We start from the raw sequence: 25,814 nt of genomic DNA, 5'->3' as shown, positions 1-25,814 counted from the left end.
AAAGAGCTTACTGTAACCAAGCGTGTGGTTAAAAAAAGAATGTTGTGCTTTCTTGCTTATTTACGTTCTGTTGCCTGAAAAAATTGCAAAATTGATTTCCAGCAAAATTTTCCGCTATCTTGAAGCACAAGATAATCGTTCCAACAAAACAAAAGTTTGCCAATCTACAAAAATCTCATATTCCTGCGAAATTTTCATGTTTCTCAGTATCATTTATAAACTCCTCTTTATGCATTACTTTTGCATTGTGGGGGGTCCGTCTATGACACAAGGTAACACACCTTCATTACAAAGAGAAAATCAAACACACACACACACACACACACACACACACACACACTACAAATACATTGTTTATGACAATACCAATTAAATCACACATTTCCAAAACAATTGATTCAAAAGATTTATTGAGAGCTTCACAAAATACAAAGTCAAATCAAGAATAGAAAAGAAGATCATTATTAGGTGTAAGCTGCTCAACCATTATGTGACTTTCCCATTATCATCAAACAAGAAATAAGTTAAGATTTCAGGCTAGCTAGTAATAATAACTATTGTAGAATATATTACTTTTTTCCAGAAATACATCATTTTGATCAGTCTTATTTGCTAAAATTAATTAATTTCCCCTATACACTATATCTATACCCAAAATATCTCCCAATCAATTTGTATAAAGATAATTTCACAAATTTTGATTGAATTTGAAGCTAAAGGATTCAATGAATTAAGGTTACTTACTACTTAAATTTACAATGACTAAATGTTGTTTACACAAGCAAGAAATTAATTTCAATTTTTACTTTATACTTCAATAATCCTCTTTAATTTGAGTGTTAGTGTACATATGTTCATTCCTTGCACAGCTGATAGTGTTACATCAAAAAAAAAAAAAAAAATTAATGTGCCTTTTCGATCTAATGAGAAATTTCAGTCCTAACCATATCAATACACTTTAAAGCAAATAATTAGATAGGAGAAAGAAAGTAAGAAAGCATCAACTGAGAGACATTGTTTATTTTAACACAAACTATTAGAGCTAAAACTGTACCACATTTTTTTCACAGACAGAACAAAGAATTGATATTTGAACTTTGGCAACTTGCAAAGATAAGGCCCAACATGTCACATTCTTGTTAATATTTGTAATTAAAGGGATATATAAGCAGGAAGTGTTGTGTAAATTACATTTACAAAATTCACCAATTTACTTAAATATACTTATAAATTTGACTCTCTGAGCTTCTAAGAAAAAAAAAAGTAATTCTACAGATACTAAACAATCAATAAATTAAATTCTGAAAATAAAATAATTTGTTTTAAGGTGATGATAATGCCACATTCTTTAAAATTTTGCCCTATTACCAGCACTTTCCTTTGTGGACCAGCCACATTTGAAAAAGCCTATGAAAAGAGTATTACTTGGGTACCCGTGCAAGGGGTAAGGCCGCAAGAATAAGCCTGCTCAATCTCATGGTCTCACCCTTCGTATGGGCCACCCAAAAAATAAACCCACTCAGAAGCTTAAAAGTGAAAAGGGAAAAAAAAGTTTTTGTGTGTGGATAACCATTGAAAAAAATATGCAGCACTAGCAGTGGTAGTGATATCAATTTTCTTCAGTCCATAATAGCTTAATATATGATTAAGTGCTAGTTGTAAATTTATTCCAATCCCGAAAGGAAATTTAAAGTGAAATCTTAGGACTCACAATAAGATGCTATGACCAATATTTGAAGCCCACTCAAGCCATTTGCTATGAACAATGCACAACTCCAAAATCAATTTGTATTTGTGTAATTTGCAGCTGTGTCACTGGGATCAAGACTTCAACTGAAATTCAACATATCAACTGAAGCCAATTGCTGCTGCAATGTTTGCCTATAACATGTTGCCACAACCTACATCCTAAAGCATACCTTGGGGGGCTGGAAAAAATTTAAAACTCTCTAAGACAAGATTTCTTGCATTCTGGGACATATTTGAGTAACTTTTTATCACCAGACATCAATCAGGATGTTAGAATCCATTCAAAAATAATTTTTTTCGGTTTTTGATCACAATTTGAAAGCACTGTACAAGATGATCTGACAACCAGCGGGTTTCCACAGCCAACTGGCTTCAAACAACAACCTATCACACAATTTAATGTACCTTAAGCCATCTAAATATACAATAACATACACACAAAAAGCAAAAAAATTATTTCAAATTAATTAGAACCTGTCTTCTCCTTTTTTGAATTCCTTAATTTCTTCGAAAAGATAATCACCTTTGGATTCTGTGGATCAGCTTTAGACACATGCAAGTCAACTTTGTCTCCCTGTGCAACGATGTATTCCATCAAGGCGTGACTACGTGCTGATGTAAAAGAGATAATGTCCTTGACAATAAGGAGAGCCTGCTCCACTTGTTGTACATTTAGCAGTTCCACACTGCGCCTCACTCCCAATATGTTTACACAGGTTTCTTTTTCATCCTTAAATTTAGCAATCAGCTTTTCAAGATCTTGCTGTATTGATGCTCCTTCAGACTTTACAAAGTTCATTGTGCTAGAAATCACGCTGAAGAGATGCATGGCTGTTTTCAGTTGTTCAGCCACTGGTGGTTTGAGTTTATCGACTGAGACCAAAGGGTGAACATCCAAGTGGAATTCATATTCACTGTCATCTGTACCATGACTGAACCCAATCCTCATGTCTGCAAATATTTGGTCAGAAAGGACAAATCATAAGAATGCTTGCACAATTTTAAGCCTGTAACTCTTGAGATATCAACATCAATTCTCCCTACATGTGCTACATGACTCTTACAATTTAAGCTCTGAGAATTTGGTGTCACATCAGAGTGATACTAGGTGATCACTCCTGACAGTGAAAGAGTCACACAGCAAATGCTTGCTGTGTTTGGTTGAGAGCCCAGAAACCAAACAAATAATTGACAATTTGGTTTTATCAAAAGAGTTGATAACATAAAGTGGCCACTGTAAAGAGTTCCTAAAGCTAACATTTGGAACGTCAGCCTTTAGTCAGAAAAAATGTAATATTCATGATGTCAGTTTTTCTGATAACCCTCTCCTCAAATATAAAGTGAAAAGGTCAATTTTGCCCTTTTGATTCATTGTTTGAAGTTACAAAGTCCTACTTCAAAATTAAAGGGACATTTCTACCAGGAACTTACAAAACAGCATAGCCATTTAATTAAGTAAAAATGTATTTTTATTTGGAATATTTTAAAGGAAACATGAGTCATGAGACTCAAAGTTTTAAAAAAATATATGTCCAAAAAACTTATTAGATGAAAACAATCTGCAGTGGGAATCCCTTCCATTCTTACCCCTAAGAGTGATATAAAAACCTAATTTCTCCTTGGAATATCACCAATAAATCACACATGAAGGTCACAAGGACGAAGGAAATGATCACTAAATAAAAGAACTCTTGATTGTTAACCAAATTCTCTTTGTCAGCACCATTGGAAATGTATAGAAAACAGTATGGAGAACTTGCATACTGGTTTCAGGGTGTAAAGGGTTAGCACTGTACATACCTGGAGGAATACTGTCCAAGCAATGTGTGAGAGGTCGATCAAGATCCAAACCCATAACCCTCTTAAAGTTTTGTTCCGCATCTTTCATCAACTTCCATTCATGCAAAAGCTTATCATAGCGAGTGACAATATCCTCTGCTCCAAGTTTACTGAACACTGCATTTGTTTCTAAATTGGTACAAAGAAAAGAAAAAGAGAAGAATTAAGAAAAGCAAACTTTAACTCCTGCAAGTGACCGAGTCAGAATTTCTCCTTAGAATATCAATACAATATCAAGCAGATGAGTGATGGGAATGAAGAAAAATATCAATCAACCCTTTAACTCCCACATCAAATTCATAATTCTCCTTACTGTCAATCATACAATTCTTATAATGATAATTCAGAGAATTAAGTAATGGATCAATCAATTATTCCCAAATTGATATTTTTCTTTATTCTCCTTACTTATCTGGTAGATATTGTATTGATATTGTAAGGAGAAATTCTGTCTTGGTCACTTATGAGAGTTAAAGGGTTAAGGGATTAGTTGATCCAATACAAAATGTTCCAAACTAACATCATGAGTTAGGATAATCAATAATGAGATCTTTGGAGTTAAAAGGTTAAAAACTCTTCAAAATACATTTTTTTTTACTTATAAATAACCTACAATTAGTTATATTTTCACTAATTGAGTGAAACCAAATGACACAAGTATAAAAAGCTTTTTTTTACTCCAGACACTAGCAACAGAAAATAGAAAATGATTGTATGACTTTTGACAGAAAGTTATTAAAGCCTACATCCACAAAAATTGATATTTTCCCACACACCTACTAGAAAGATGGTAAGTTAAATGTAAGGTTGTTAGTCCCATCTAAAACCCTTCCTGACTATGCAACTATCATTATTTTTTTCATGATGCACGTATGGTTTTGTTCAGTTTGCAATTTGGGTCAGATTTTGGTGCTCAGCCTTAAATATCACCAAGAAGTGTTTGAGAAAAAAACTTCAGTAGGGCCATACAAGCTTCAATTACTGTATTTCATGTTTGTTAAAAACTTACGTCGATTATTTGCCCATATCAGTTTGATCTCTTTGGATGCTATAATTTTCTTGTTTCTTTTCTTGAATTCTCTTCCATCACCTTCACATGATTCTATCATTTGTCTGGCAAATGTTCCTGTGGTACCAAGCAGTTGCTTCCCATCCTGAATATAAAGCAATCTTGTTAGGAAATATCAACAGTTATGTGCAGGTTTGAGCCCTGACAAGGTTAAAATGCTGTGTTCTTAAACTGGACACTGGATTCTTGATTCTCACAATCAACCCACACTACTCAAGGGAATGAATGGATGAGGGCAAAATTTCAGGAAAACTTAACCATTACCTGAAAACTAGAACTAACATCTCATCCAAGGAGAGCAACAATTATCATCCTAGTTGCAGCATGTTTGGGAATTGGGCATCAATAAGCCTCAAGAGAGACAGGTTCAAGATCTGGCAAGTTCACTGCATTGTGTCCTTAGACGAGACACTTTACCTCCTCGCTCGCTCCTCCCAGGAGTATGAATGTATACCAGCACACTGACAAAGCCTAGGAACCTGACAAAATGCTTGGGGGGGGGGGGGGGGGGGAAGAGGGACAGTATTTATCTGATGATGGACAAGTATTCCATCAAAGGGAAATAGCAGAACTCCTTGTTGTTTCATGGGAAGTAAAATAGAAAGAAAAAAGAAATAGGTGGCAGCTTGATTAGCTACTTGGCAAAAGTGCAAATTGCATTTTTCACTTAAATTTCCAACATTGCACTCTATGCTTTGATAAAAACAAAAGTAGCAGTTGTCTTTCCCTGTTTGCAGAATCTATCCATTTTTCAGTTTTAATGTCTTTTCTGTTCAAACAATTTTAGGGAATTAAAACAAGTAATCCTAAGTCGAATTACACCTAATTAACTAAGTTAATTAGCGCCATACGCAGACATTGCAACAAAAGAAGAGCGATGCGTCCATTGAAAGATATTTCAAAATTCATCCTTCTGGGAAGTACTACATCCCATACCACAAATATTTCAGATATAACGAAGCAAATATCTATGTATAGATATTTGTTTGTTCCGTTTCGTGATTGTTCATCTGTCAGATCATGTTTAATTAGTAACATCCCTGTAAAGCAAATAAGGTAAAATAAACTGCTAACACAAATAATTGCGCACGTTGACATTCGTTCAACGAGATGATACAGAATTTTGAGAATGGTTAACACTGAAACCATCGAGCTTATTACAAATCCGACTGCAAATGGCCACGATAAAGAATTCTCTAGATAACGTAGTCCCCGCAATCACATGAAATATATCGAATTTCTGATCGATTGAGATCGTCAATATTTCGAAATTAGTAACTTTATTTACCTCTTCCACGCCACATATGCTTCCATAACAGCAAACACAGAAGAACTCTTTCATTTTAACTCATTTTGAGTACAAAATATTCCATCGTTCCCGCAGAACAACGACCACAAATTGCTTTCATTGTCTGTTGTGTCTAAACGCCAAAATGCGAGCCAAAGTCAAATGTAGTACCCAGTTTCAAACGGTATAAGGTTAGGCCTGTGAATATGCATCACTTAAAATAAATAAATTTATCAAAAAAACGAGTTCATGATATTCCAATGGGGCTCGTTTAAGCTTGGGAAAAAACTACAGTTTTTTCTACTTGTTTAAAATGAATCTGGTTGTACGCACGCTTATTCTATGGAGGTTTATTTGCTAATAAAGATTATTTTGCACACTGATAACTTTGGTTAAGTCAGTCTGTGACCCTACTTAACGATTTCCTGGTTTTATATCCCCATTAAACTCCAAAGAGAAGCATTCATGCCTTAACAGATTAGATTTAACCCCTAATAGAACTAATTCCTTGAAAAATTTTTAAAAAGTATTATTGTTAGGCCCGAACCTCCTGGTGTACATATCTATTCAGAGACGTGCACCAAAAACAAAACGGCCAGATGAGTACTTTAACGATTTTTTTTCGGCAACAATAACATTCAACAACTGAAGTGGTATTCCTATCTACGATATTAATGATATTATCGTAATTATCATTTTTATTCTTATCAAGCACTCGAAGTCCTCCTCTTACGCCTGCAAAACAATGCGAGTGAACAAATATTCTCGCATCTAATTAGATGAGAGCGTGGCAAGTGTTTTACAAATTCATAACAAATCCCGTAAAAACTCTCGACTTACAACGGACAGGAAAACTTGATGAAATTCAGTAACCCACTGAATACTATTTACTTAAAAGTAGCATTATCAGACTCGAAATTCGGGATAATCTCGAATTAAGTCAGAAGACCTGTTTATATTACATTATAAGCTCACATTCTGGCATTCTGGGAGAGACCTCCAAGAGGATAACCTCCGAAGTTTCCTATCAAGTGTTTTTAAACATAGGAAACATCATAGTTTTATTTGAATAAAGGGGGTAAGTTTCTATAGAAACTGTGGTGCTGCGTCGGTAGGAGAGAATAACAGGGTAATTTAGTATTATCAACCGAGTTGATAACGTAAATATTGGCCACCGTAAAGAGCTGACGTTTTGAGGGTTAGCTCTTCGTCGGAGAGGTACCTCTGAAAGCTTTCGTTATTTGCGTGTAAAACGTATCTTGCTATTTGCTTGTTTAACTCATAAGAAATTATATTTTATGCCCGTTGTCCCTGCCTCAAGCGTTGGAAATAAAAGTGAAAGCTTTAGTGCAATTTTCTGTTTGCACAACTACAAGAGCCTGGCAGCATGCCTAATCTCTGTTACATACAGCGCACGGGTTGCAATTATGGCAGTCGTTGCGTAACAAAACAAATTCACGTGCTTTCCTCACGCGGGAAAGTTTGACAACGGCGCAGCAAGGTCGAGCTCTCAGTATGACATAACGATTGAGTAGCTAAAAATGATCTTAGAAACCAAGAGAACAAATTTTCCAAAAACACCTCTTAAAATATGCTTTACCTTGTCAACAAAGAGTTTTGTTGTGTATTTCTATGTATTAATGCTATCGTAAAGAATGAATCCTCGATATTCTTAAAAGAGGGCGGAACCATTAATCGTACGATACCCCACGGAGGGACGGTTTCTTTCATAAGTATCAGAGGAAAAAGTGGAAAAAGGGTAATTACTCGGTCGAAACATCATCACTTACCCCTTCCCCCCCTCCCCTAAATTTAGTCGTGATATTCGCGTGGTCGGCACGTGACAAAGGAGGGATTTTGTTAGCTTCCCAGCCCGCGTCGAACTCCAAATAAAATTATATTCGCAAGTTGCGTCACTGCAAAACTAGCACGTGCCGATGCACACTTTGTTTTAACTTTTTCAGGTAACTGAGCCAAGAATTTTCTCTCACCAGGATTCGACTCATCCCACTGCATGTAGTAAACCAGATGCTGAATTTCAGGTTCCCGCACCCGATAACCATAGCTTATGGTGAGAGTGGCGAGATATTCAGATAAAAATGCAACAACAACCACAACAACAAAAATGATTCTATTTATGGTAAATTCGTGACTGCTTAACTTCTTTCTAGCGTTTTCAGTCTGTTGTGTCTGAATGCCAAAGAATCTGTCAACAAAGTCCTCTAGCAGAGGAAATTGGGTGTCCAGTTTCGACGCGTGATTCTTAAGAGGCTAATTTTTTTTCTCCAAATATTACGAATTCTTTTGCGGTAGACGTTACTCAAATGGGGAAAGATATGATTAAAGTACAACTAAAATGCATCAGAAGCTTAAGTGATACACTAAACCGCAAGAACACAATGATAAATACATGTTGCAAGTGTGAAGAGTTTGTTCCTTAAAATCAGGGGGTGTGATGGGGTGAATATAGCAACCATGACATTCTAAGCTGGGACGTAGAGCTTAATTTTGGCTTTTGAGAAATTGTAATGCTTCTGAAAGGATATACGTGGCTGGTATTTTTTTTCCAAAAGAAAATTTAAAACAAAAAGAATAAAAAGGCATGTTAATGGACTTGGAAATCAAGTGAAAACACATTTCTCGCAATAAGTGTATGAAGATGAGGGTATCTTATAGACAGAAAACCTGAAACAGCTGTCATTTAGTTTGATTTGAAGTTTACTGAGACAGGGGTCTTATCGAGTAAAGAGGCGAAAATTAGGAAAAGGAGAAAAGGAAAAAAAAAACATTGCAAAAGAGATCAAGAACGCCTTATGGTAGATTAGTCTGGAGATGGATATTGTTTTCAATTCAAAAATTGCTCCAGTACTCAAAATCATCTCAGAGTGTCAAAATCCCCCGGGATGGCGAAGCCAATAGCTTAGTCGAGAGAATCTTATGCTCACGCAAACCTGAAAATCCGTATTTACCCCAATCTACCCACTTTTAGTAACACCAGTCTTTGTTTTTAAAAGAAATGTTCCTTTTGCGCGCTTTAACATTCGACAGGTACAGTTTCCGGAAATCTATGAAAACAGGTTAAAAAAAGTGCGAAATAAAGCAGATCTTTATCACATCCTTTTGTATACTAATTAATATATGGCACTCTGCAAAAATTTTTTGATTGAAAGAGCTTTGCAAATTTTTTTTAATTGGGAGAGCTTTTCTCTAATGGGATAGAAACGTGCATTGAGGGTGCAAAGTTCACGATCGAGAAAAGGGGTGGCAAAATGATCTCCCATTTGATTATGCGCTCCAATTTTTAAATTATAAACTACTGTGTAAACACAAATAAAATAAGCTTGTTCAAATCCCCCTCCCCTGATGGAAAATGTCAGTTTCCTGCGAGCGACGCAACATCGATTTTTACCGAACAAGCTTGAAAAATCTTGTACGCTTAAACTCTATAATTAAGTGAAAAACTCCACATTATGATATATAAGTAGTAGTGTTGGCGTGATTCGAAATATTGTGTCTGTGCACAAACTATTGGACAAAAGGAACCAGTTAAGAGAAATACAATGATAACTTACATGAATATTGAAGAAGTTACATGGGTGATTTCTTCTCAGCCAATGCTTCATGGTCGCCGGAAAACTCAGAAGAGATGAAACGCTTTCAGTCCGCTACTTTCTCGGATGTTGCCTCTACACAGCTCTTGTAAATTGTCGGCGCAGATTAACTGAAAATGCCTTTCAAAAGTGATATTGGAATTACGAACCTTCGATCAAAAGGACAGGTGCTTTCAATAAAAAATGGATCAATTTGCAGAATGTTTGCGGTATGCTGTCACAAAATGTTGTAGAGGCAGGCATGAGACATGAGCATACCGTTGCAGACACCTATAGTCCTCAAAATCTGGCGACTTTTATACTCAGAGCGTATTACATAATTTGACTGGTTTCAGCAGGTTTAGCTCACCCCGTGATTTTCAAGGTCAGGATCATATTCGACTCCCGCAGGCAGCCGGTTGTCGAGACATCAAATGTTGGTACAAGAACCCACTTTTAGGGACCCCTGAGCGAATTCTTAACATTTCCGGACATACAAAAGAGATGTTAACACCTTATATTTTTTTGCTTCAAACGAGAAATTCCACGAATTCACGAGAGTGTGTTGTACTCTTCTTACCTTCAAAGAAATCGGACAAACCGGCATCAGGAATGGATTGGAGTGCTGTTTGCTCCGTACATTCAAGTACTTTGTACTTATGGTCGCTGAAAAAAAAATCTGGGACTTAAGATTTTGATCCTTTAAGATCCATACACATTTTCTTAGTCTTCATTCCAGCAGTAAACGCATTAATATGGGTAAACAAATCCCTCTAGTGACAGATCAGTACTGCAGATCATGTTGCTAAACGATTCAGTCGCAGACAAATTATGGACTTAATAAAATTATATACTTAAATTGAAATATTGTTTCCACCACAGACAGTTAAAACGTTTGCCTATCATATCGATAACTCCCTTTATAAACTTTCAGACCATCCGTGAAATACTCAGTTTGCGACGAGAATCACAATGAAATGAATCCAAAACTTTTTGAAGGAGAAACAAAAAAGAACAAAAAAAGAACAAAAAAACCTTTCGAAAACGCAGACATTTTTCAACAATAAAGATGTTGAATGATTGGCTTTACCGACCTCACTACTTGCCCCAACCCTCCCCCCTCCCCTAATTAGTTGGCTCCGAAAACAACCGTTTTGAAGGCAATTGGCAATTGTTTACACTAGCTGCCCAGTGTTTACATTATGAATTAAATGGATCCTCTTGACCAGAGAAGATTTTCCTCTGGCTAACCGTACTATGGCCATGCATTTCCGTGCACGCACGAGTCCATTTTGCACCAGAATGATCGATTATGATATATGGCCGGGCAATTTATTTTCCACATTCGGCAAGAAACCTTAAATCAAACCGTTGCAAAGAGAGACCTTTGCCTCCACGTAACTATCATTAAATTTTATTGCATAGTTTTTAGGCAGGAAATACTTCCAACACATTGGTCGCGGAAGTTTTATACAAAGCTTTTTAGCTGTTAAAACTGCTGCACACTGACGGCTGAGAAGGATGCTCTCAGTAAACTCTCTTTTTCAATTAAGGTATTAATCTGTTTTTTCAACCCGATGGAGCTCTGAAATGACATGTTGATGTAGAAAACGGCTCTTTTTTGGATGAATTGACGTACAAAACACAGTTTTTAAGATCTGGAAGTTTTAAAGCCGGCTACATACAACTGTAAAAGTGTTTGAGAGATGAGCACTTCAAAGCGAGTGACTACGCAATATTTTTATCTGGTCAAAGTCCAGTTTCGTTGTTTACAGTGTTTCATGGCAAGAGCTCTTCTTCTTTTGGTTGATTCAAGACCTAGAGTATTTACCACTTAACGTAAAGTTGGAACTCAAAGTGAATCGGTCGCACACACAGCGAAAAAGGGAGAAAAAAAAATGATGAAAAGACCCGTGACCCGTAGATTACGCATCGCTCTAGTTCGCCTTTTATATCTCTGGTTCACTTCTGCACGACCTGTGTACTTCCCTGGTCCTAAACTGTAAACGGTTTGTGCATGAATACTGGAAGAGACCAGTAGTGCCAGTCCCATGTATTATCCATGGCTGTTCTGCTCTTTTCCAACAAAGTAAAGAAAGTTGGCGGCCTTTTTTGACGATTTTATTCTCATTGATGATTAGAAGAGGCTGAAGGAAAGCGGTTCAAAATTAAGTTTCTAAGCCTTTCCCGCTACTTTGATTTGTTACAATCGCTTAAAATAAGCCAGAGATCGATAGTAAGGTGTCTGAAATCGAACGCACTCGCTCGCCGCATGCCTCGTCACCAACTATCAGTCTTTCAAATTAAATGCCGCCCTCGTGGATGTTTTTGTTATGATTTGTTCTCACTTGCTAATGGGATCAGAACAATTTAGCATTGGAATCTTTCCTGATGTCTGGTAACGGCTTTTAGCCTGTCCTATATTTCATTAATCCAATTTCACTTTCTCCTGGTGAGAGACGAGAAAATTTCCCATTCTTAGCTCTTACATATTTGCTGCTGGGTTTGACCATTCCTCTGCCCCCCTCTACTCAATCTTCAAAGGCTTCTGTGAAAGTTGTCTACGAGAAGCTTGAAGGGAGAGTTAACGAGTGCGGGAGCCCCCACCAAGAGAAAAGATCTTATCTTCATCATTTGTAATGCGCATCGGAACGTATTTGAATGATATATGCAAAATTTATAAAGGAACTGAGGGGTTACGAGCGCCCTTCAAAAGTTTATAAATGACTCGCCTCCGGCTCGTGATATGCACATTTTTCGAGTGTTCACGCCTAGGTCATTACCCCTGTAAACCGATAGAAAGTGCGGTCTATTGCTTAGATTAGTTCTCCATTCATTATTTCTGTAAAGAGGAAAAAGATAGATTAGAGGAATGTTAAAAGCCGCTCAAAGCGCCAGAGTTTAAAAATTCGTTACGGCGTCTATATACTATTGTACTTGATCGTCAGCCTTGCAACTGCGGTGTTAAAAAAATAATAGGTCCTCAGTCATTGACGTCAATCCTTTTCTTAGAATTTCATAGGCACTTGGAATGAATTCGCCGAAATGGGTCTAACACGGATGAGAAAACCCCAGCATAAATATGCAGCGGGCCATTTCATAATACTTTGAGTATCTTCTTGTACAGTGTGGAAATACCTTCGGCTTGAAAGGGACGACAAAAAATCAGTTAGTAACAATAAAAAAGTAAGAAAAAAGATATTAATGTGCAAGGGAAACTACATAGATCGCGTAGGCGAGGAAAGATTAAACAGATTCCATTGAAATGACAAACTTTTGGCTTAACCCATCAGATTACGGTCACCCGTTTGGACTTACGGCTGGGTAGAGTGAAAATAATTATTCAAGTTTGCCCAAAATAAACATCGATCTTGTTTCCCGTGAGAAATTACTTTCAAAAGTTACCCTTCTTGCTTAAAAAAAATTCACAAATCCGAAAATTTTCCTGGAAACATTCGGTCTTCCTCTTCCTGTAGGGAATAGTTAACTGAGTAAGTGACATCATCAAGCACTGAAAAAAAACAGAGATGGGACACTTTCTTTTAAAAATGCAAGATATTTTTAAAGCAATTCATGTAATTAAAATGAATAGTTTTAGTTGAGTTCCATAATCAAATCTGCCACAATTTTCTTTTAACGCGCGTGACATTATTTTGATCGATGTGTTACGAATCAAAGCCAGCCAAGTGGATTATTTACATACCTTTTCTTTTTTCTGTTTTTTTTCAACGATCTTTTGTTTTGACGTATTCATTGTTTTCCCGGAAATCGATGCAAGGAACTTTCTCGGAAAACATAATGATGTCATGGCATTAATTTTGCTATGCGAAGCACTTTTATTAATTGTCTTCAGCTATATAAGAATATTGTAACGTTGAAGAAAATTTTGAGCTTTTGGTGAGGGAATTTTCAGGTTAGCGAATGCAATTTCTTGATGACAAGCGATCGATTGTTTGTCCCTGTTTCGATCACTTTAAAAGCTGTTATAATTTTCCTTGATGAGCTACCGTGTTTGAAGTAATTTCCCGGTTGAATCGCCCTTCATTGTAAAAGGAATTTCAATTTAGGGCTTTGCATTGATACTCAAGCTTTTTGTAATCACTTGAAATTTTAATAAGTGACACCATGGAGAAGGCTTCCGAAAGCAAAACAGATGGAGAAACCGAAGGAAAATTTTCAGCTCGGCCGTACCAAGTAGAACTTCTAGAGCGGGCGAAGGAAAGGAACACCATCGTATGTCTGGGCACAGGAACTGGTAAAACGTTTATAAGTGTCATGCTCATAAAAGAACTCGCTCATGAAGTAAGAGGAAACTATAAAGACGGCGGGCGAAGAACTTTCTTCCTTGTAAATACAGGTACCTTCATATGTTTTGTCTTTATGAGATCAGCTTTACCTCGGGGGAGTGGGTACGATATCTCAGCGCGGGTCGGGCCGGGGTTGCGAAGATGGGTAGTAGCGATCCTCGCATACGTACAAATACAATTCAATGAAAATAGAAGAAATGATCGTAGATCTTTCCTTATTTTTGCCTGATTATGACTTATTGGAACTTTTGATGCCAGAAACTAAAATATAAGATCAAGAATGTGGTTTACATTTTGATTTCCTAAAGTCGAAAGGAGCTTGAGGATTGTAGACGAAATCAACTCCCTTTGTAAATAACATGTCCTTCCTTTTTTCACAGTTCCACTAGCTAGCCAACAAGCAAAAGCGATCGCTAAACATACAGACTTAGAAGTCAGGCATTACGTTGGAGAGATGGGTGTAGATTTCTGGGACAAGCCCACTTGGGAAAACGAGTTCAATACAAGCAACGTTCTGGTCATGACAGCTCAAATATTCCTCGACCTTCTGTTGCATAGCTACATACTTCTCTCGCAAGTGAATCTCTTGATCTTTGATGAATGCCACCATGCCAAGAAGAATGATCCTTACAGACAGATAATGCAGTGCTTCAGCGATTGCCCACAGCGCCCATTACCCAAAGTTATGGGTTTAACTGCCTCGATAGTAAATGGAAAGGTAAAACCTTATAAAATTGAATCGGAGATCCAAGAGCTGGAACGCACATTAAGATCTACATGCGAAACAAGTCAAGACGAAGATGTTGAAAAATATGCTGCTAAACCCGAAGAACTGGTCCTTGTTTACAAGAGCCAGAGCACTGATGAGAATGTAAACATTTTGATCCAAATCCTGTCAGATGTCTTAAAACCAGGAATTGGTTTTCTCCGCGACTGTCGGGTGTCCAAAATTGACGAGAATGCACACTGGTACGCGAAGTTCGCTCTGAGAGAGTGTAAGGAGACATTGGATGAACTGGGCCCTTGGGCTGCTTTTAAAGTAGCAGAATACCTAATCAAGGATCTAGGTATGGTACTGTTTCAGTTTTAAGGGGAACTGACGTAACTGTGCCCAAAGTTTAAGTCAAGTTTTCGAAAAATCATAATACGGTCAACGCGAACCAAATATCATAAATATTATCCAAAAAGAAGGGAAAAATCTCATGACTCCATTTCCAAAAATTTTGGTTTTATAGGTTTTTTTTAAAATTTTGCTTTAACTCTTTACACCCTAACATCAGTATACATATTCTCCATACTGTTCTCTACACATTTCTTAAGGTGCTGACAAGGAGAATTTGCTTAACAATCAAGAGCTTCTTTCGTTGGCGATCATTTCCTTTAATCTTGATACCCTAATGGTTGATTGATTCTTGGGTGATCCTGTTAGGAGAAGTTAGATGTAGTCACTCAGAGAGTTGAAGAGTTTAGCCTACATGACAGATATTGACTTAATGTTTATTAGAAACAAATCAGTGTGCCAAATCCTCAGCTCATAATACCAAATTATTCCAATTCAAGCAAAATTAACCTGGGATTGGATAAAAATGCCTTTGTTGGCATCTTTTGATCAACTGGAGTGGAATGCACTTATAAACCAGAATCTTTTCTTCTAGACAGAGCATGCAAGGTTCAAAGCAGCAAACAAGGGCGATTGTTTTGTGAGTTTAGTGCCACCCAGCTGCGTCAACTGCGGGGCATTTACTGTAATTTTACTGAAAGTGATGGGTCTGAGGACAGTGGACATTGTTACTTCATGCCTAAACTTCAAACACTTCTGACTGTTTTCAGGGAGTTTGCTAACTCACAGCATGGTAAGGAATACTCTGCTGACTGCTTTATTTATGGAACTGATATTTCATTTCCTCAGTGAAAACCAAAACAGAAGATTAGCAAAGAGGATATTTTTGCACTTCTTATCACAATTTGACATTTTCTTTTCTAAGATCTCTCCAGATTGTGTGCCAAACCTTCTTAAAATTTTAACCATGAGACTTTGTGTTAAATTTCAAAATATCCACTGCCCATGATTTTTCTTTCCTCTCAGCTCCTGCATATTTTGAATTGTAATGTTATTGTGAGGAGAAATTTGTTTTGCTTTGCTCTTAGCAGTGAGAAGTGAAATGGAATAATAATAGTGGTACTTAAGTAATAAAAATATTGATGATAGTGACAGGGCCAAATTGATTACAATCATTATAGTAGGAAATTTAACAACAATAAAAATGATAATGATGATAACAACAACTATAATAATCTCTTAGGGGGAGATCAATATTCAGTAGCCATCTCCTCATTCCACCAAGAAATGTGAGGAACAACATCGTGGTTGAGGAACAAATCACAGGGACAAAAATATTAAACATGGCTATATCTGCTACCCAGCTTCACCTTAAGGAAGATTTAGCCAATTGTTAAAAGTAATATTAATAAGAATAATCTTTTAGGTTTACTTTTGTTTTTTTTGTCAATCCATACATACCAAATAACCAGCTTTAAAATTGGCTCTTTCTTGAAATTTGTTTCAAGGGTAATTTTGGATGTTACTCTGCAAAACAGGTTGGTGATCCTCAGTTTGGTTATTTTGCAGCATCTGAAGAGGAGAAGACCCTCTGTGCCATTGTGTTTGTTGAAAGACGATACACAGCACTAATCCTCAGCAAACAGCTTAACAAGGCAGCCGAACTAGATCATGAGCTCTCATTCATCAAAAGTGACTTTGTGATTGGTCACGGCACAGGTGCAAGGGTTAGCTACTCCAGTAACACAGAGATGAATTTTAAGAAACAGGAGGAAGTGCTGCGCAAGTTCAGAAATGACAAGAAAAGACATGAATTCAATGTGCTGATAGCCACCTCTGTTGTTGAGGAGGGATTAGATATTCCCAAGTGCAATGTTGTCTGCAGGTTTGATTTCCCAAAGAATTATCGTTCCTATGTACAATCAAAGGGCAGAGCTCGTGCCAAAGGTTCCAAGTACTACATGCTGGTGGATGAAAAGGAGCAAGTGGAAAAAGAGAATGAATTGGAGGTACATATTTTAAAGTAATAAAGTCAGTAATAATCCATACCTACTCTGGTGATTGTCATTGATAATGTTTAGCTGAGGATACAGAGCACCAGACTGCTGTGTGGGAGATAGAAGGTTTGAACCCCAGATTGCCGACCAACACTCAGGGTCCTAGAATAACTGAGGACTGTGCTGCCTTTGTTAAGACATCTACAAACAGTTAGACATTCTGGTCAACTTGTATAGGGATAGTAAGCCACAAGCCCCGTCTTCTGTTTCTCCTCTCTACTGGTTAGCAGGGGACGTTAAAGAACCCATGCATTTCTTGCAAAGAATAGGGAACATAGATGTCATTGTTATAGTCAGGCCTTTAGATTTTTTACACAGGCTGCCTTTTAAAGCAGCTTTAAGCTGAACTGTTAAAGCTGGTTTAAATATCATAAATAAATTCATAACCTGGTTGAATTACTGTAAGGAATGTTAATTCTTCTTCTTCTTAATGTTCATGACTTATTCCCTAGATGTTGCGTGCTATTGAGGAAATCTTGTTGGAAAGATGCCATGATCGGCTGGAGCCATCAGTGGAGGAGTGTAATGAGTCAGTAGACACAGATTTACTGCCACCGTACATACCAGTAAATGGAAAGGGAGCAAGAGTAACAATGACCAGTAGTGTTGCTCTACTTTCAAAGTAATTGCAAAGAATTTATTAACTTTTAATTGTGTTGTAGTTCTAAATTTGAGATAATTGGTTGACTTGTGTATTGTTAAGTAATGTGGTTGTAAAAAGGGAAGATGTGCTATGTATGGGGTAACAAACTTGGGCACTGATTGTGAAAAGGGGTGATTTCTATTAACTATGAGTATTACTGTAAAGCTGTCTGTTTGCTTCCCTACAAACCTCAAAATTGCTCGTATTACCTCTTATCTTTCACTGAAATCACTTGGAATTCATGAAAATTCAGCAGGTAAAAGGACAAGTCTACCAGTTTGATAATTATTTTTACCTGTCGTGTTGAAAATAAGGGAGTACACTGCCTCTTTAAAAGCTCTTACACCACATCTACATAAAGCTATGCCCTTTTAAATTTTAACTCAGGGGTGTAGAATATTCTTATACTTAATATGGAGATGACCAATTACTTAAAATTACAAACTTTATAAAACTAGAATTATACCAATATTTCTACTTTTGTCTTTTCAGGTACTGTTCAAAGCTCCCAGGAGACCGTTTTACTCAGCCCAAGCCAGTTTACAAGGTTGAGGAAATTGGGAAATATCTTTACAGATGTAAACTAACACTCCCAATAAACTGTCAACTACGTGATGATATTATAGTAAGTTTAGAGGACTTTTATTTTTTTTAAACTAAGACATAAAATTGTTATTATGGAAATTTGCCTATTTCCACTGTCATTATCATTGGCTATTGATACTGTTTATATGCCTTCTGATTTGTTACGTAACTGCCTCCCGGTTAGCTCAATTGGTTAGAGCTCTGGACTGTTGTGTGGGAGGTCAAAGGTTCAAGCCCCAACCAGACCAACACTCAAGGTCTTAAAATAACTGAGGAGAACGTGCTACCTTTCTATAATGTCAAGAAATGGATAGACATTCTAGTCTTCTCAGATAAGGACGAATAAACTGTAGGTCCCGTCTCCTACCTCTATTAATTAGTCAATTTGGTCAGGCAGGGAACGTTAAAGAACCCACTCACGAGATTACTGTGATGTGGCTGGCCAGTTTACTGGGAATTGGGGGGGAGGGGGGGGTCTGCCCTTGTCATTGTTAACGCGGGATCCACTGTTATTGGCTAAAGCTGTAGTGGTCTCCATGCCTGAGATAATTGGGCGAAGCCAAATAAATTAAATTACAAAATTACGTTATTGGTACTTTGGTTGTGATTTTGTGTCTCTCAATTCAACATTGCTCTAATTCTCTGTGCTAAGTTTCAAGCAGTTTCTTAACTCTTGGAAATTAACCCTGTAATTCTCAAAATTCTAAAAATAACTCTCCTGACTAACTGCTGTACATTTCCTTGTAAATTGGAGAGGACAATATGGTGTCACATTAAGACAACACCCTAACGCTGATGAACTTATATATTCTCGTCACCTGTTCGCCATGTAACATATTGGAATTGCAAGGAGAAATTCCATGTTAATCGCTTACTTGAGAACCATCGATGTCTGCATTTCATCAGGGTGAACCAATGCTGAGTAAGAACCAAGCCAAGATGGCAGCTGCGCTCGAAGCCTGTAAACTGCTTCACAAGATTGGTGAGCTTGATGATGACCTGTTACCAAAGCGGACTTTATCTGACGAGGAAAGTGATTTGGAAGAAGAAGCAGCAGCTGAGTCCGGCGGAAAAAAACCAAAAGCTGGAACAAAGAAGAGAAGACGACGGTACAAGAGAAAGGTAAGCAGTTGAATTTCACAATTTTGGCCTGTGACTTACTCATTAAACTGTTAACTTATATATCTCAATACAATGTCGTAGGCAATGTCTAAGCATGAATTTGGCTGGTCAGCTAGAGGGTCTACCATTCCCTAAGTTTATTCAAGTTTTGGTATGCTGTTGATTTACCAATTTTTTTGAGCTTTAACAAACACGTTATTCGCTTCTAAAACGCCGTGACTTAGTGATCATGAAACCATGAAACCAGTGTTGAACTCAAGTTTCACCTTCGCTTCACGCTCTTGACAAATAGTTACACCTTCTTTACCTAATGTTTTGTTCTTGCCCAGGTTCCTGAAACATTTGTCGGCAGCTTGGTACAGGATGGTCAGCCCCAGTTCCTCACGACCATCACCATACAAGTCACTAAACTTACTCAGCCACAAGAGTTTGTTGTTAGTGAGCGACTGTTCCTCAATGAAACTTGCACGTTTGGAATGCTGACAACGAAAAGAGTTCCTTGGGTTAGAACTTGATTATTAATATTTCATTATTTATCAGGTAACCGAATTCTGTAGGCCAATTTTCAATCCAGTGTCACTCTGTGATTGGTCGAAAAAGCTTGCACCTTTCTTTCAGCCAATCAGCTGCAAAACTAAAACCAATCACGACTTGGTCGCCTGCGTTTTCCCGCGCTTTACGCAGTTTGGTTGTTTTCATTTTACTCATTGGCTCCTAGAGGTCGACGATTGCAGCATGTACCACTTCAACCGGTCTCACACACCACAAATGTTGACCTTCATCTTACAATGCAATTTTTTCACTCTTCAGATACGATCGTTCAAACTGTATCCTAACTATGGCGAAGTCACGGTATCCTTGCAGTGTCACAGATCTCCTTTGCGTGTAAACATCACTAAACAAGAATTGGACATTCTTCGCAAGTTTCATCTCTTTCTCTTCAGTCACGTTCTACGCTCTCCCGTGGAATTCACACCAGGAAGTGTGGATGGTTACTTCGTTGTTATGTTGAAGGCTTCAGGAAGGAGTATTGACTTTGATTGTATGAGAGAGGAGCTTTCTTTCAAACAAAGCCGTGGAAGTCAGCCCATCGTCGTAGACGCAGTAGTAACAAAGAACTACGTTGAATCTCCACAAAAGTACGCTGTTTTGAATGTTCGTGGCGATCTGACTCCGATGTCTTCGTTCCCAGAAAATTCGCAGGGCGCCGACACTTATGAAGAATATTTTCGCACTAGATATGGAGAAAAGGGATGCATTGGGAACAAGAATCAAACTCTCGTTGAAGTGAAAGAACTTTCCGGTAGAATGAACTTTCTAGTAGACCGAAAACAAGGACCAAAAAACAAGCGCAATGTGATCTGTCTTGTTCCAGAGTTGTGTGACCAGACTCCCATTCGCGCTTCTCTTCTTAGCGTGTCTCAGATGCTGCCATCTATTCTTCAGCGTGTCAACTCCCTCCTTCTCGTTGCTGATCTCAAGGCCATGGTTGCTGGTGTACGCGACACAACAGATGAATCAATTCTCCCTCCCATTGGAGCTGAAGAGGGCTCAAGAGAGGCGCCCATGGGGGTTGAAGGCGATGCTTTGGACCTGGAAGACGATGATGCACTTTTCTACGACATCAGGTCGATGTTCCGTTACAGTCCACCATCTGCTGACCACCCCGACTCCTTTCTCGTTCTTCAAGCTATTACCACCACCCACAGCGAAGATGCATTTAATCTAGAGAGGCTGGAGATGCTTGGGGACTCATTTCTGAAGCTGGCCGTGTCCATTCATCTCTTCTGCACATACATCGATAAAGACGAAGGCAAGCTGACCCGGCGTAAGAAAAACCAGATTAGTAATTTAGCGTTGTACCGAGCAGCGGCAAAGAAATCTGTGGGCGAGTATCTCCAGAGTACGCAGTTGGCTCGCGACGTTTGGTGTCCTACGGGATGTCAGTTTGGCGATGTACCACCAAATCGCACCACAGGTAGCCTAGCCATGGAAGTTGACAGCGGGGACACGGTCGAGGCAATGGAAGTTGACGAGACCTTAGAGAGGGGAAAGAAGACAAAACTTACTGCTACAGAGCATGCGCGCCAGAAATGCAACACTCAAAAGATTGCGGACAAGTCCATAGCTGACAGCATCGAAGGACTGATCGGAGCGTATCTAATATCCTGTGGTTACCTTGGTGCGTTGCGATTTATGAAGTTTTTGGGGCTAAAAGTTTTACCTGAAACTGACAGCAACGACGGCAATGATTTGCAGGCGGAGAATAGCAAATCGGGTTGCTATGCTAGATTTTGGCCAGATCAGACAAAAATAACAGCTGCGCAAGGTAAAGGAGATATGGTTTTCCGCCTCACTTCTGGCCTGGAAAACTTTGAAAACGAATCAATCTCGTACAATTTCCAACAAAAGTTGTATTTGGTAGAGGCACTAACTCATTCGTCCTACCACGAAAACCGTGTCACGCCAAGTTATGAAAGACTCGAGTTCCTCGGCGATGCCCTGCTGGACTTTTTGGTCACGCAACATTTGTACTTCCGTCACGTCAACTTGTCACCTGGGGAACTGACCGATATACGACAGGCCTTGGTGAACAATAACATCTTTGCCACCCTTGCCGTAGAACACAACTACCACAAGTATCTGAAGCATATGTCTCCAAAGTGGTTCCAAACAGTGAAGAACTTTATTGACAGAGTGGAAGATGAGGCAGAAGAGAGGAAAGATAATCAGCTTCAAACGGTAGGGTGAACTTTATTCTTTAATCCTCTACATCAGTTTTCTTATTCTCCATTCTGTCTTCCATACATTTCCTAAGGTGCTGACAAGGAAGTCTGTCTTTGGCAGGTCACCGCTGACCCATTTATTATCGTGTCTGAGGAGGAAGAAGAAGGAATCGAGGCGCCTAAAGTTCTTGGTGACATCTTTGAATCAGTAGCGGGCGCGATATTTTTGGACAGCGGTATGGATTTGACTAAAACCTGGGGTGTGTACTACCGCATGATGAAACCCTACATCGGTAAGTTGGCCATCGCCACCCACCTCTTGGGAAAAGTCTTATTAGTAGAAAGCTCCGAGGTATTTTTTCTCGCAATAAGCTGGAAAAGGAGTGAGAATGAGTCAGAGAAAGTATACTCAGCATGGCGTTGAAGCATTCAACCCTCAAATCCAGAGTGAGAAGGAACGCCGTTGAATAACGAACCAAGAAAAAAAATACTACAAATATTGATTGATATTAAGTTTTCAATTCAGATCATTACTCAGTGAACATATTGCGAAATCCCATTAGACATGTTTACAAGGAACCTGAACCTGGTGAAAAACACCGGAAAGATTGATTGATTTATGTTTTTTATTCAGACCATTACTCGGTGAACATACCGCGAAATCCCGTCAGACATGTCTACGAGAAAGACGAGAAGGCTGACTTTGGGTGAGTGTACAGTTCAAGGTTAAGATTTTTGATGGTTGGTTGACTCTCCCCGCATACGTCTCTGACTAACTGCACCAAAGGTGTTAATAATTTTAGAGCGTAATAGAGTGCATTTTTGCCAAGAACAACATCTATGGATTGCAGGAGCAGTCTTTAGAGAAATTGTGGCCGAGTGCGGCAGATCTTTCCAAAAACATGGGCATGTGCACGTGTAGAGTGCCAAAATAGTGTGGCATAACATGAAATCGTCAACATTATCCCTTGAAATAGGGAGATATTGAGAAAGATTACAAAGAACTGCGGTTGTGGCGCGATTTAATTTAGCAGATTTTCGTGTCTTTTTTTTTCGTTTTCTCCAGGAAAGCGAAGACCCTTGAAGATGGTAAGATCCAGTGCACTCTGAGAGTGCACTGGGGAGAGTACAATGGAAAGGGACCGAACATGAAGATTGCTAAAGCTACAGCAGCCAAGCTCGCTATTGAAGGACTGAAAAAGAAATACACTGCGGTATACGAGGAAGATTAAGACTCAGTGAAGGCTTGGAGGACATCAGTGTTGCGGCATGTTGCGGCAAAGGTGCTCTCTTAGATTTGTGTTGTTGAGATAATGCTGTGGAACACTGTTACAGTAATAGGAAGTAAATTTCTTTTGTGCCTATGATAATATTTGTACATTATCTTCCACAATGAACATCCCTTCCTAGGAGCCACGTTTATGTAGGTGACGTGCCTTGAATGAATGGGAGTCGTTTAAGATTACTTTGTGTTACAAACGTCCCTTAAGTGTTGTGATTGACTTTCTCAGACACCGAGGACAGTGTAGACATTTGTCTAGAGACGTTTGCACTATTAAGGCGGCTTTGAAATATTTTTTTATCTACAATTTGTCTTTTTAATGACTCTTGTTTTTAACTTGTGGGCGTCCCTAACAATTAAAAATATTTTTTTGTTTACTTTTTATCTATTGAATGAGTGTATTTTTCTATTTTGTGGGCGTCAGGGCGTCGTTGCTAACAATTTACGGAAAATAGAGAAAAATCGAAACAAACAAAAGAACAGTAAAAAATATCGAAAAAAAAAATAATAGAAAACTCTGACAGCAATAACTATGAAAGTTCACCATAGCAGTGCTTTGGTATATGAGTTTGTAATTGATGAAGATAAAATTTTAGTTTCCTGGGAATCAGGCATTTCAGAAGAGTACATGTAAGAATGCAAGACCGATTTTGGTAATCGTGATATGTGTTGCAGTTGTAAATAGTGTAGCTGAAATGAAATGGAAAGTCCTGTGTAAAATAACAACACATGAATGAGAGATTAAAGGAAAGCGCTAATGTTACATTCATGTGGGCTGTTTGTTATTACTCTTTAAAAAATGCCGCGTAATTCTGTAATAAATGGTAATTTTATTTGGCATGAATTTGCTTGAGTTTGTATTACCAATGGCTTCGTTACTCGCTCTCCATGACAGATAGTAAGCTAAGCTGTCATGGAAGGATAAGCGAGCATGTTCGCTTAAATTCTTCAGAGACCGAAATATGCTCTCACAGGAGGAACCCCAGTTTGGTTTCTGTATCTGATTAAAATTAACGCTTCTGCTATTTATCAACCGTGTGAATTTTATTCGTTACTTCCCAGAAAATCTGTTGGTTTAAAATAACGATGTCGAACGCCAACGTGGCGGACGTGCATTTCGTCTCAGTCCGTTGATACTTAACAGTGTCATAGTCACTTCGCCTGCGCAAAGTGAGAGGGAGTGAAAGCTTATGTAGCTTGAGAGAAATCTCTGTTTAAACTAGATGTGCATTTTTCCGATTACTCTAAACCGTGAAACGTACCTCTTTGTAGTTTTAAGTCTCTCTGTTTTAGTAGTCTGCACACCGTTCGTCGCACAGTGTTGCAGCGGTACTGTGAGCACAAGGTACTGTGCAGGACACTCTTTGCCAATGCTTGCCAGAAACAACTGTGAAACTAAGACGCCATCTTGCTTTAAACATAAACCATTTTCACCGTGCGTTGTCCCGCAAGTTTGAGGTTGTGTTCACTCAGGTACACACCTCAAAACGCAGCGCACATCCGAGTGTAAGACAATGCGTTTGAATGTCACATGTTCACTCGTGCGTTTTCTTAGGCACGTGATTTGCGTTTGAGTCAATATTGCACGTGAACTTTGCTCTCAATGTTCCTTTTTTCACCATCGTTTGGTTAAGAAAACGTAGTCACTTTTTTTGCATTAAAGAGAGAAATGCGGCAAATTTTCTCGACGACCTTGATTTTCCTGCTACATTAAGTAACAAGATTTCCGTACAGCCACATACTTCATTGTGCATACACCTCATGGATAAAGAAATCAATGGCAAAAATGATATATTGCCGCCTTGGGGAGTACGGCTCGTTTTATAACTGGAGGACTCTCGCAAATCACGACGGCAACGAGGTCGTGGCAAAAAAAGAGAAATCTCATGGGCAGGACAATATTTCAGCACGTGCGTTTTCAACCTTGTACATTTCTTAGCCGTCTTCTGCAAAACAACGGCGTGAAATCACCAAAATTTGCGTCGTCTGCGAATGATGCAGCCCTTAAAAATAAACGCATAGAGGATGAAAAACATTATGAATAAATGATAAAGGACCTAAAACAGTCAGCGAGCAGCGCCGAGGAAGACGTCGATTAAAAAAAATAAATTTATATTTCATGTCATGATCATAAGAATTTCGGGAATGCCCGGTTGTGTTTACCGGCGTCCCTTACGGTGCCACCCTTCAACATTAGCATAACGTATGTGAGCAGTGTTAAGTTCCAAATGGAAACCCTTGGTTGGGGTGTCCGTTCTCAGACCGCACAAAATTTTATTTTATTTTGGTGATATAGCGTTGCTTTTACAGGAGACGGCTAAGAAATGTACAAAGTTTTACAACGCACGTGCTGAACTATTGTCCTGCTCATTAAATCTTGTTTATTTCGCCATGTCCTCGATGCCGTTGCCGTCGTGGTTTGCTTATTAAGGTTCCTAAACTAATTCTTATTTAGGTTCCACGAAAACACGTGTAAATTATTGACTGCAGGTGGTTT

At 38.4% G+C, this 25,814-nt stretch overlaps 3 protein-coding genes and 1 long non-coding RNA gene across 6 annotated transcripts in view; 2 read left to right on the top strand and 2 right to left on the bottom strand.

The window, feature by feature from the left end:
* The window catches only part of LOC149043057 (uncharacterized), an 81,258-nt gene that overhangs the window by 21,583 nt on the left and 33,861 nt on the right, over window positions 1-25,814 (top strand). The gene's annotated exons all lie outside the window — the stretch shown is intronic.
* LOC113670577 (uncharacterized) lies at window positions 394-10,151 on the bottom strand. 2 transcript variants are annotated; one of them, XM_027186742.2, is made up of 5 exons: window positions 10,116-10,151; window positions 9,518-9,676; window positions 4,598-4,742; window positions 3,550-3,717; window positions 394-2,700 (listed from the first exon to the last, which is right to left on the bottom strand). In XM_027186742.2, exons 2-5 carry the CDS (start codon window positions 9,566-9,568, stop codon window positions 2,213-2,215), a joined length of 852 nt encoding a protein of 283 aa, XP_027042543.2. In that variant the 5' UTR covers window positions 9,569-9,676; window positions 10,116-10,151; the 3' UTR covers window positions 394-2,212. The 2 variants fall into 2 exon arrangements, with proteins under 2 accessions (XP_027042543.2, XP_027042542.2); XM_027186741.2 differs by lacking the exons at window positions 9,518-9,676; window positions 10,116-10,151 and adding an exon at window positions 5,946-6,143.
* On the top strand, window positions 12,566-24,161 carry LOC113670556 (endoribonuclease Dicer). Of its 2 annotated transcripts, none has more exons than XM_089211159.1 (13): window positions 12,566-12,632; window positions 13,653-13,892; window positions 14,223-14,909; window positions 15,498-15,695; window positions 16,472-16,911; window positions 17,412-17,581; window positions 18,095-18,227; window positions 19,094-19,309; window positions 19,639-19,812; window positions 20,120-22,051; window positions 22,157-22,328; window positions 22,670-22,742; window positions 23,102-24,161. In XM_089211159.1, the coding sequence occupies exons 1-13, from the start codon at window positions 12,581-12,583 to the stop codon at window positions 23,265-23,267; spliced, it is 4,653 nt and encodes a 1,550-aa protein (XP_089067285.1). In that variant the 5' UTR covers window positions 12,566-12,580; the 3' UTR covers window positions 23,268-24,161. The 2 variants fall into 2 exon arrangements, with proteins under 2 accessions (XP_089067285.1, XP_089067283.1); XM_089211157.1 differs by lacking the exon at window positions 12,566-12,632 and adding an exon at window positions 13,288-13,448 and having other exon boundaries at window positions 13,654-13,892.
* LOC149043060 (uncharacterized) lies at window positions 15,052-16,866 on the bottom strand. Its single transcript, XR_016188100.1, has 2 exons — window positions 16,364-16,866; window positions 15,052-15,264 (listed from the first exon to the last, which is right to left on the bottom strand). It is a non-coding gene; the product is annotated as an uncharacterized LOC149043060 (long non-coding RNA).

This window comes from Pocillopora damicornis, chromosome 7 (genome assembly GCF_964200805.1).
Source record: "Pocillopora damicornis chromosome 7, jaPocDami1.2, whole genome shotgun sequence".
Classification (NCBI taxonomy): Eukaryota; Metazoa; Cnidaria; class Anthozoa; order Scleractinia; family Pocilloporidae; genus Pocillopora; species Pocillopora damicornis.
Note: the sequence above shows the minus strand (reverse complement) of the source record. Positions and strands in the feature narration are given on the sequence as shown.